This window comes from Oncorhynchus keta, chromosome 32 (genome assembly GCF_023373465.1).
Source record: "Oncorhynchus keta strain PuntledgeMale-10-30-2019 chromosome 32, Oket_V2, whole genome shotgun sequence".
Taxonomy (NCBI): domain Eukaryota; kingdom Metazoa; phylum Chordata; class Actinopteri; order Salmoniformes; family Salmonidae; genus Oncorhynchus; species Oncorhynchus keta.
In genome coordinates, this window is record NC_068452.1 from 17,903,066 (window position 1) to 17,915,558 (window position 12,493).

The 12,493-nt window shown below is 40.5% G+C and overlaps 1 protein-coding gene across 4 annotated transcripts; it reads right to left on the reverse strand.

Annotated features, from left to right (window-relative positions):
• Window positions 1–559: 559 nt before the first annotated feature.
• LOC118365192 (coatomer subunit zeta-1) lies at window positions 560–12,234 on the reverse strand. 4 transcript variants are annotated; one of them, XM_035747178.2, is made up of 10 exons: window positions 12,110–12,232; window positions 10,483–10,551; window positions 10,261–10,345; window positions 9,407–9,498; window positions 5,984–6,039; window positions 5,014–5,091; window positions 4,701–4,752; window positions 3,510–3,548; window positions 2,566–2,598; window positions 560–1,412 (listed from the first exon to the last, which is right to left on the reverse strand). In XM_035747178.2, exons 1-10 carry the CDS (start codon window positions 12,167–12,169, stop codon window positions 1,365–1,367), a joined length of 612 nt encoding a protein of 203 aa, XP_035603071.1. In that variant the 5' UTR covers window positions 12,170–12,232; the 3' UTR covers window positions 560–1,364. The 4 variants fall into 4 exon arrangements, with proteins under 4 accessions (XP_035603071.1, XP_035603077.1, XP_035603073.1 ...); XM_035747184.2 differs by lacking the exon at window positions 5,014–5,091 and having other exon boundaries at window positions 12,110–12,234; XM_035747180.2 differs by lacking the exon at window positions 2,566–2,598.
• Window positions 12,235–12,493: the final 259 nt, after the last annotated feature.

Here is a 12,493-nt window from a genome sequence, read left to right on the forward strand (position 1 = left end):
AACATTATCATTTCAGAATCGAAATAATTCTTAAAACCTATAATAAATGTTTTCCAATTATATAATAGCGAACCAGTTCTACAAATTCTTAAATCATCGCAATGTAATCTAAAATAAGCCTACAAGCAGCGTTGCTTGCTATTCAATGTCTTCACATGTACTCTAATATTCACCACAGACACATCTTCATTGTCTGTGCTAAATTTGCCTAAATACAGCCTACATTGAACAATTAAAACGATATTTAGCACAGAATTATATGGAACACAGAAAGCTCCACCCTGCGCCAGACACATCCAATCACATTTTTATATTTAACATCTGAAACGCTTCATTGGCTCTTGATATGAAGGCGGGGATTTTGACGTCAGACCCTGACGTCCAATCAAAACAGACACATCCCATGTCTCATGAATATTTACAAGTAAGATTTCATTTCAAAAGACACTGGGCGACAGCCTTCACTACTCACAGGAAGCCTTTTCGAGGAAATAAGAAAAAAAATGTGTCAAATTAGATATGATAAATATGGAACAAGAGACATTTTGACAACACAAAATACAAAAAATAGTTTAATTAGCTTGACAACAGACAGACTCAAATTAGAAAACAGACGGCAATATAAATCGACAAAACTAACAATTATTAGCCTATCTTCCTATTTGGCGTTAAAATGAGGAAATATTCAAATAGTTTATTTGTCCATCACAGGCTAGTAACAAAATATATTTTATTCTTATGGTCTTAAAGGTGTTCTCAGTGCTTCAGAAAAAAAACATACGCCTACCTACTTATGCCAACTTCGTTTTATTATGAACACGCAATCATTCTATAATGAATATGGGGTAACCTGACTTTCAACCAGAACCTGAACTACTGTAACATTACACAGGCTATTGCCCTTTTTCTGTTAAACTTACAAAGCTTTAAAATGTAGTATATCAAAATGTCATGTTTAAAGTTCTCTGTCACATAACTTCATAATCATTGAAGCCTAAGCAACAGTTCCCCTTGTTGTGTAGGCCTGAGCACATTAAAACACAATTCAGTTCTCTTGGTTTGGTTAAAACGTTCTTTACAGAGCATTTTGTGTGGGTTAAGGGAAATTAACAAAATCATATGCTATAATCTAGCATAATTCTTCAGATTTTTATTGCAAATCAAATAAATTAAAACAGATTATTTCCAAAATAATAATTACAAATATCATCTTGCCTTCATAGGAAAAACGCTGTATTTGCCACTAATTACTATAATTATAGCCTATTTAAGCATAAAACGCTAAATACACCCCTTAATATTTACACATATATTTGTACTGTCCATTACTGTAAAACATTTGACCTTTGGACAGGCAGTGTAGATCATTTGAGTATTGACCACTTTATTTGTTCTTTGGCAGACTGCATTATCTGGAGAAGAAAAAAAACAGAAAACACCTTTTCAGATTGAGTGTGGAGAAACGACATTATCGCAGATGAATAATAGTAGCCTATTATAGTATACTGTAGTAGTGTTATATTTATTGTTAATTGTGACACAAGTCAACCAGTAGGTGTCACTATTGTATGCATGCGAATTTGAATGGAACTCCTCAAACGTTCATATTTTACATGAAACATGAGCCCCATAAGCTTCGTAAGTGTAACATCAAACTTTGTAAGTGTATTTTGTGTAGTAGACACAAAACAAAGTGAGTCGGCTTCTCTGATCAGACTTAAAAGTTATTTTCATCTAGCTTAGAAACACAATTCAATTCTATTCAATATTGGTAACGACCTGATGCAAGTGTGCCTCTGATATATAATCGTCACTCTCCCTGATAAAATGAAATTCCACAAGAAAAACAACATTTTTGGGGGGGGGGGGCTGTCGAAACAGACGCATAGCGTAAAACTATACACCAGGGGGCGCAAGGAACCCAGGTAAAAGGATGAACTTGTGTCTAGTGTGTAGTGTCTACATCTAGTAGTTTCAGTTCAGTGTTTTGGGTTTATTGTCTAGGTCTAGTTTTTTTATTTTAATATAGGCACCATGACAATTCCATGTCTCTTAAAGGCTTTTCAAGGTATTGTTGTTTGAAGGTTGGTTCCAACTTGGGAGAGAAAATGCCACAAGGCAAATAGTTAATTAATAGCTTTGGATATGAACCCTTCCTTGCAAGCAGGGTCTGATTCAGGAGTACAGGGCAGTCTGAAAGTCACACAGAGATGACCAGTATAGAACAGTCATGTCCATTCTATATACTTCATATCTATCTATCCCTCAGGGGTGGCAGGTAGCCGTAGTTAGACCGTTGGGCCAGTAACTAAAAGGTTGCTAGATCGAATCCCCGAGCTGACAAGGTAAAAATCTGTCATTCTGCCCCTGAACAAGACAGTTAACCCACTGTTCCTAGGCCGTCATTGTAAATAAGAATTTGTTCTTACCTGACTTGCCTAGTCAAATAAAGGTTACATTTAAAAAATATATATATTATTATATCTGCAACATTCTGGTCTTCTGAACAAGCCCCAGGAGACTCAAAATGTCCCACGTCGGAGGGTGAGGAGTGAGAGGACTTACATTGGAGGTCATAGCCAATTTGTCCGTAATGTGCTGTGAGGGTTAAACCAAAGGGTTAGGAGAAGAAGGAAAGAGGAAGTAACAGGCAGAACATTGCATGACGGTAAGAGCAATTAAGCAGCCATGCTGATCATGCAATGGGAGCCATTCCATCATTGACTATGCAGGTGTGAGCATGGCATCAAATTCAGATGCAGGTTAGTACATGCTGGCAAAGCTGGCAATTCTCCTAAATGATATTGAAAGAATTGTGTGTGAATGCAGTGTGTTTGGCACACATAAAGAATACACGAGTCAAATGGATGAACCTATGACTGAATGCAGTGACTTCAGTCAAATGGATGAACCTATGACTGAATGCAGTGACTTCAGTCAAATGGATGAACCTATGACTGAATGCAGTGACTTCAGTCAAATGGAAATCCTATTGCAGTATTGACGGCATGTCAACACTGGACCAGATCATTTAAATCAACCAGGTATTATGAGTAGTAATATTTGATCATTTTAAAATTGAACAACACTGGGAGACAATTATCCATATATTGTGTACTGTGGCTTTATTCTACAGAGCATGTAGTGTAGAAATGATGAAAATGGGTAACTGGAAAGATTATAATCAGGGTCGGGCTCAATTCCATTGAAATTCCAGCCAATTCAGAAAGTAAACCAAATTCCATTTCAAAGCATTGAAGATAATTGCAATGACAATGTGTACCTCCTGAATTGACTAGAATTCAAAACGGAACTGACCCCAACCCTGATAAGAATCATGTTATAGTTTATATGCAATTAATATACTGTATATGACAGTAGAACAGAAGGTTATGTCATCAGGTGTGAGCGGACATTAAATGGCTAAAGTTCTATGAACAGAAAAGATTGTCGTACTATACATGCAGGGTGACATTGCTTGGTGTGTGGGTGCGTGTGTATGACCTCACCTGAGCCACGCTCTGCTCTGACAGTGGGTTGTCATCCGCCTGGAATAGATACCGTAAAAGAAAGAGGGGACATGACGTCATAGCAAATCAAGCACGCACACCATTAGGGGCTGTGTGTGTAAAGAGTCAAACGCATAAAGCAAGCAACAACCGTGTACGATAACATAATGCCCTAAAAGAAGGAATTTGATGCCTTGCACTGCGAATGTAAATTCACTCCGACATTGGTAAATATGTCAGTGACCACCACAATCCAATTAAAACGGCTGTCTCACACAAGGCATGCATCGTGCAAGGGAGTACAACAAAGGGCCCTGCTGCTCTTAGCGTACCAACACCTATGGCATTTCCTAGAACCCCATATGGACTCCTTGAAACACACTGGGCAACCTGAGGCTAACCACTGACAAACCACAGCAAGACACAGACTTAGTGGACAGTTGTTCCAACGTTGTGAGGTGGTTATCTGGAGGTTATCAGAACCTAAAGTGATATGCTCTCTCACCATGCAGTTACCAGCGCTGGATCTCCCTCACCCGCTATCCCTCACCCGTCATCTCTGGTGGTAGGGGCAGTCTGTTGCTATGCTATGTCCGTCTGTCCATCAATGTTTTTTTTATTTTTTATTTTACCTTTATTTAACCAGGCAAGTCAGTTAAGAACATATTCTTATTTTCAATGACGGCCTGGGAACAGTGGGTTAACTGCCTGTTCAGGGGCAGAACGACAGATTTGTACCTTGTCAGCTCGGGGGTTTGAACTCGCAACCTTCCGGTTACTAGTCCAACGCTCTAACCACTAGGCTACGCTGATTACATTGTTACCAACAATGTAATCAAAGAGGCCTAAGCCGTAGGCTTGCTCTGAACCATCCAGCTGACAATGTGAGGGTGGGATCAGGGGAGAGAGGACACATGAGAGGAAGATGGACTTGGTGTTGAGGGGATGGTGGGGGGGGGGCTGAAGACTGGCATTTGGTGTTGTGACATCAAATAAGTTAATTAATTTTCCTCAAACATACAGGTTGTCAGATTCAACAACAATCCACGAGACACAATCCCCACGTCTGTTGGTCTGAAAATAGAAATCACCATTTCCTATAGTCATCTGTGTCTTCAAGTATTGTCCCCATGTCAGAATCCATGTATTAATCCATACAGTAGACACAGTCAATGACTGTAGATGTCTTACCCTGTAATTGACCTTCTGGATGACCTGTTGGGGGTCGCTTTCCAAGATCACCCTGGTAACACAACGGTAAGGTCAGTCATTAAGAGAACACAAGATAGTGTACCAGTAACTCCCAACTCCATCCCTTGAATGATACCTCAAATCAAAGTGTATTGGTCGCATACACAGTATAGCAGATGTTATAGCGGGTGCAGTGTCACTAGCTCCAAACAATGCAGTAATATGTCAAACAAGGACACAAATAAAATCTATTTTTTTTGCCAAAACAAGAAATCAAGAACGAATCCATTTATCAACCCAATCTATACGTTACCCCCCGTCAATAATTTCGTCCACTACTAAGAAGACTCCGTCCATGTTGTCCAATAGACACCTTCTCTCCACATTTTTCCTGTGAGTAAGAAAACTTCATTGACTGACTTGAATTGTGGTTAGTATGTCTGAGCCAATAGGGCTGAAACCTGTGATAGGATCTCATATTATTGCCTTATGAGCCCTACATTTCTGGCCCACAACACCTTAGGCTATTCTGTACATTTCAAACACTGACTTAAATTAACTTCCTGTAGTTGTCATGGTTTGAAATGATACCGAACAGTTGGCATTTGAAAAAAAAATAAAATAGGAGAAAACTGCATGAAAAGGAGTGGAGAGAGGAAGCAAATAGATTCATTCACTCCCTCTCCCTCCCTGCATTGCTACTGCATTGGTTTCTATGGTAACGGCACCAGCCCCTGTCAAGCTGTTCCCCTTCACTGAGAGGCCAAGGGTGTGTCACTGTCATCCCATTATATATACATATATATAACCCAAAATAAACAATCACTAACTTAGTGCGGCCTTCAACTGACACGGTTCCCCATATTTTGAACGCACGAAGGAAACAATTACACCAGAGTCAAATCAGAAATTAACTTCTCATTTTGTTGACCTGTCCCTATATTTGGGGCGGCAGGTAGCCTAGTGGCTAGAGCAGTAACCGAAAGGTTGCTAGATCGAATCCCCGAGCCGACAAGGTAAGAATCTGTCATTCTGCCCCTGAACAAGGCAGTTAACCTACTGTTCCTAGGTCGTCATTGTAAATAAGAATTTGTTCTTAACTGACATGCCTAGTTATATATATACATTTTTTAATATTTACGAGATATTCTCTAATAATTAACAACTATTTTGAATAATCGTTTCTTGCATTGCTGTTGACTTGGTTACATTTTCCTCCTACAAATCGTGACCGACTTCCTCACATTAAAAAGGGAGGTTACTTCAACATAGACAACACTTACCTTAGGATTTGACCGAGGGACTCAAACAGACAGTTCAGTACAGCCATGAGCATGAGCTATAGGAAGAGAGAGCAGGGCAGTGGGTGAGGGAGGATGAAAGGAAAACAAGAGGATTGAGAAGTATAGATGGAAGCCAGGCGAAGTAAACAGAGAAAAGGTTGTGGGAAAGGGACAGAGACAGTGAAAAGTCAGGTGTGGTTTAATCACAATGCCTGTAGAATATAAATGCCAATTTGCCATAAAAGGACTGGTCCTTCCTTAGCAACGTACATAGCAACAAGAAGTGCTGAAGAAAATCTCATTATCAGTCATTTATTCTCATGGGCATTTGCAATATATAGGGTCTCCAATTATGACGTCATGCCGACAAATGACCCATTTTTTTTTTACATACAATAACTGATCTTTCATCTCTCTGTGTTTCATCATTTTCCTTACATTCAGCCTCTTTTGCAAATTGATCCCACAGGAGAAAGCACCCGGGCGAGCGAAACAGCGCCCCCTCTGTCTCTCTACGTGTAGGCCATCTATCTGATACTGTCTGGTCCAAACGAGTACGACATTGTTGCCGCCCGTAGCATTGAACACAAGCGAAGCCAACGAGCAATTGACATCCCTCGATTAAAAAGAAGTATACAAAATTTGCCAATTAGCGTTGAGCTAAAACTGAGCAAGCTCAACTATGAATGATCCTGGCGCACCAAAAAAAAAGTGTCACGGTGAAGCCAGGTTTTTTTTTATCACTCCTATAAAATCGCATTAAAAGCATATGTCATTGACAGAAACATCTCATTGTTTTGTTGTCTTCCGGTGGTTAGCTGGTTAGCTCAAATTGGCACACTCCTAAATTAGCCGTGGATGGAAATAGGGATTTGGACTTGTGCTTGTAATTGATTGTCTGTACTGGCCCTGGAGATTCTGATCCAACCATTAATTTATATATGGTTGTGCCCTTAGTCTGAGAGGATGAAAGTTCAAAATACGCTACAGGTCAAAAGTTTTAGAACACCTACTCATTCAAAGATTTTTCTTTATTTTTTACATTGTAGAAAAATAGTGAAGACATCAAAACGTATATGTATGCACACATGACTGTAAGTCGCTTTGGATAAAAGCGTCTGCTAAATGGCATATATTATTATTATTATATATATTAAAACTATGAAATAACACATGGAATCATGTAGTAACCCAAAATGTTATATTTGAGATTCTTAAAATAGCCACCCTTTGCCTTGACAGCTTTGCACACTCTTGGCATTCTCTTAACCAGCTTCATGAGGTAGTCACCTGGAATGCATTTCAATTAACAGGTGTGCCTTCTTAAAACTTAATTTGTGGAATGTATTTCCTTAGTGCCTTTGAGCCAATCAGTTGTGTTGTGACAAGGTAGAGGGGTATACAGAATATGGTATTTTACCAAATAGGACTAAGTCCATATTGTGGCAAGAACCGCTCAAATAAGCAAAGAGAAACAGTCCATAATTACTTTAAAACATGAAGGTCAGTCAATAAGGACAATTTCAAGAACTTTGAAGTTTCTTCAAGTGCAGTCGCAAAAACCATCAAGCGCTATGATGAAACCGGCTCTTATGAGGACCGCCACAGGAATGGAAGACCCAGAGTTACCTCTGCTGCATAGGATAAGTTCATCAGAGCTACCAGCCTCAGAAATTGCAGCCCAAATAAATGCTCCACAGAATTCAAGTAACAGACACGTCTCAACATCAACTGTTCAGAGGAGACTGTAAATCTGGCCTTCGTGGTCAAATGTCTGCAAAGAAACCACTACTAAAGGACACCAATAATAAGAAGAGACTTGTTTGGGCCAAGAATCACAAGCAATGGACATTAGAACACTGGAAATGTGTCCTTTGGTCTGGAGTACAAATTGGAGATTTTTGGTTCCAACCGCCGTTTCTTTATGAGACGCGGTGTGGCTGAACAGATGACCTCAGCATGTGTATTTCCCACCGTAAAGCATGGAGGATGAGGTGTAATGGTGTGGGGGTGCTTTGCTGGTGACACTGTCTGGGATTCATTTAGAATTCAAGGTGCACTTAACCAGCATGGCTACCACAGCATTCTGCAGCAATAAGTCATCTCAACTGGTTTGGTCTTAGTAGGACTATTATTTGTTTTTCAACAGGACAATGACCCAAAAACACATCCAGGCTGTGTAAAGGCAATTTTACCAAGAAGGAGAGCGATGGAGTGCTGCATCAGATGACCTGGCCTCCACAATCCCCCGACCTCAACCAAATTGAGATGGTTTGGGATGAGGTGGACCGCAGAGTGTAGGAAAAGCAGCCAACAACCACTTAGAATATGTGGGGACTCCTTCAAGACTGTCGGAAAAGCATTCCAGGTGAAGCTGGTTGAGAGAATGGCAAGAGTGGGCAAAGCTGTCATCAAGGCAAAGGGTGGCTATTTGAAAAATATCAAATATATTTGGATTAGTTTAAAACTTTTTTGGTTACTACACGATTACACATGTGTTGTTTCATAGTTTTGATGATGTCTTCACTATTAAAATAGTCAAAATAAAGAAAAACCCTTGAATGAGTAGGTGTTCTAAAGACTTTTGACCGGTAGTGTATAGCTAGATGTAATAATAATAATAATAATATATAATGTAGAAAGCTCATGTTAACTTGCTAACGTTGCCAATGAAAGGAAGTTAGGCTAGCTAGCAATCATTTTAGCCAGGTAGTCTGGGACAACAAAAAATTAAAAGCGTGTACTGTATGACAGAGCGATTGACCATTTCGTCAAAGTGAGAGAGGAGGATGGTATTGGCGTTTCACTACAAGTAGGGTGAGTCAACATGATTTCCTACTTGCACGAATGTGTATGCACGCACACACAGGAATCAGAACCATGGACAGGCACATCACATTTAGCTTACGTTGACTGGATGAAATTGTTTTTGGTATCTTTTTAGTTGTCACTATACTAGACTAATCAGAGGAGATTTGATGATGATGAAATGTTGAAGTTGAAATGGTGCTGGACTAGTGAAAGCAGAGCTTTGTGGACTTCACGGGACAGAGGTTGCTCTCCGGTTGTGTGATAAAACAAAAAGGTGTGGTTGAATTTATTCTGCCACTGTGTCTTCTTATATCATGGTCACAAGGCATATTAATTAACAGGTTAAAGACGAAACAACACAATTTTCACAACACGTAGGCTGTAATTCGGGGGCTTGGCTTCCCCAGTGATTTCACCCATGCACCGCTACTACAAATTACATGTTGCTTTCTGAGATCCGAATTCGAAATTCATATGGGAGCGCTTAACTCAGACTGTGTGAATTATGCATTGATGCCAATGGAAGATTTGTGCAAAAAGGATCCGGGCCACAATGTATAGTCTTTGAAGCACCAGTCTAGCCTTGTACTCCCTCTGCATCACATTACCTACCTCATTCTCCTGTGCACTGCCCACCACGTAAAAGAATAGGTCGATGCTGCACTTATACACGATCGTCATCCCCTCCACGAAGGCAATCTCATCTGCTTGGGGGGGGGAGATCAAGCATTAAAGCACATTCACACCTTATTCACATTTACGGAGAATACCGAAGTGAGAGGTTTTATGGTCGTCTTCCAATTTAAAATGTGAGTTTTGTCATATAAAATGCTCAACTCCTACGTGTGTGGGGAAGAAGGTATGGAGAGGAAGGAGGGATATAGAGATAGAGATTGGGCATCCTCCTTAGGGGCAGGTGGACCCGGGGTGTCGGATGACTACTGTGAATTTCATTGGAACAAAAGAGTGCGAGAGCTGTCTGTCGCTGAACTGGTTCCCTCCCCTTTTGTTCGATGTAACGTGAGCTTGGGAGGACTGAAGAACCCAGAGGAACCAATATCGTTTCTCGTGTTTAGATAAACTGACCCATGAGGGTTGAGCCGCAGGCTGATGCTAATACAGCTAACACGGCCTCTTGTTTTTCTATGGTGGAGGACACACAAAAGGTGTGTGAACAACAGGTCCTAACTAAATCATCACTTACACAGTTGTCTACTAACGTGAAGCCAAAGACTGGTACACATATGCATTGATTTACATGATGATCCTGTTGATACTGATTTCCCTGACGGTGTACATCTTCTCAACTCTCTCGCCACATTGGTGGAATGTTTTTTTTTGTGTTTAAAAAAAAACAACCTTACTGGTTCATTAAAACTATAACATGGAGTAGAATATCAGGACTCAAGCTCAACCATCTACTCCAATAGTCTCCTGGGTAATTTTTTTGATGGGGCAAAACTTACTGTCAGCTTTGTGTGTCTTGTTGAAAACGTTCTTTTCAAAGTTCTTCTGCTCCTTCATGGAGGGGTAGAGCTCTGTGTCGTAGTACTAAAAACACATCAGAAGTCAGACATTGGCCGCATTAGTTATGACGAATACACCTCATTTGGGGACGTTCTCACAATGTCTCGACTCCACAACAACAGCCAACGTGGGTCGCCATTGGACAACTGTTATTAGCATACCTTTGATAGAAGTCTATTGCCATCGTTGTCCAGAATGAAGACCGCTTTCACGGTGTACAGCGAGGGTTCCTGAAAGACAGTGTGACCACACGTTGACTAGAATAAAAGGACAATTTGCATTTCCCATAGGACCGAGGCATACTGAACACATTCCTAAACGGTCATTAATAGAGCACTGATGATGAAGACGACATTGGTGATGGTAATAAAATCTAGTCATGTTCTTCAAAAACATGAGGGATACGACAATGTCAGAAAGAGGCGTGAGCGTAGATGTCGATGGTCCCCAGATCCTTCAGTTCTTTCCATCCCACGGTGGCTTGGTTGAACCCGGGCCAAAGTTCTGTTATGCACTGACTACCACAGACTCAGAGCCTAAGTGTATCACAGAACTTGGGCCAGGAACATCACATTCGGGACTTTAGACCTCGAATTGAGATGAACTGGAGGAAAGTGCAAACCAGTCATCCAGATGTCTGTGTCAAATTAGAAACAGTCCACAGTGGAACTAATTCGTTGAAAAGTTCAATGAGGTGCAGGTGTCAGGTCAACAGTCCCAAGGTCCTTTGTGCAACATTATCTTGTTAATTAAGCACAGTGAATATCAATATCAAGAGTGCATAACTTATGAAGTCCACATCCAGACACTGTACTGTGCAGCCAAAATGACTGCCTACTAACAGAAAACACTGGGCAATACATCAGATACAATTATATCAGTAAAAAAAATGTGTATATATAGATATATATATATATATATAGAGAGAGAGATATTTTGAGGCCGAGGGTCAAGTACAGCAGGTTGGATAATCAACGAAAAGTAATTGCGGCCTTGTCCAGCGCTGCTTGTTTTATTCTACATTTCAATTGCAGTAGAAAATACTAACACAAAAACCATTTATGCAACGATCATCTGTCTAGAGTTTAGTTCAAAAGTGGAAAATTATTCTATGCATATTGAGTTGAACAACCCACCTGTGGAATCAAGTTTTTGGTAAACGTAAAATGCTGCGAAACGCAGCTCCTCCGGTTGAAACCAAATATCGTAGACGTGGCACACAATATATCCAGTGTTCACCCTTCAATGCTTGGGCAGGCTGATGCCAGTTATAATAAAAGTATAACGGATAGCCGACAAACTCATGTCATTCATTTAAGTGTAAATCATAAATGAGGTTATAATCTCGGATATGCGACCTATGGGGTAGCTTTTTAGACAGTATGCCCCTCTCTCTGGGCTAATTTGTCAACTGTTCCGAGTTTGTACAACAGCAATTGCCCATTGACGAGGAAAAGTGCAACACATGTTGCTGCTGGTTGTGGAATCTCACTACACTACACTCAAATAGCGCATAGACTACATTCAAATTACAACGACAGTCGTGCAGAATACAGTACCTCCTAATGTCTGCGATCGTACCTGAAAATATTAGATCCAGCCAGTCAGAGACCTAAAAAAAAAATCACTTCTTAGGCTGGGCATGATGCAAAAATACGGAATACAACATTTTACGCAGCGAAGGGCTATAATGAATGCTATTCAAGAAACTGGCCTCATCATGCATTTGCAAGGTAATACTCGTTTAGAAAATATATAAAAAGCTCCATATCCCTACCGATTGCTTACCAAAGACGCGATCTCCATAGTAGTTCTCTGGTGTTGACGTGGACAGGTTTGAGCTGTCATTCTAGTAGACCTCACAAAATCCTCTGACTCATGGGTGGGCGGGTCCTCCGCTGGCCTAGAGGAGGCTCCGCGAAACCAAGCCCCTCATTCGGCCATGTTGGCTCCCTCAAATCCGTGAATGATGTTAGGTCCTTGTTCTCTAGGAACCACAATGGCGTCAGTTTCTTACAGTGGTGTTTTTACGCGTTACTCCAAAATGAACACCGATAAGGTTTTGTTGGCCACCTACCTACTACTTTGATGGCCAAGTAGTGAATTATGGGACATTATGCATATACATCCTATCAGTAGTATCTTTAAACTCATGTGTATAGAATATGTCAA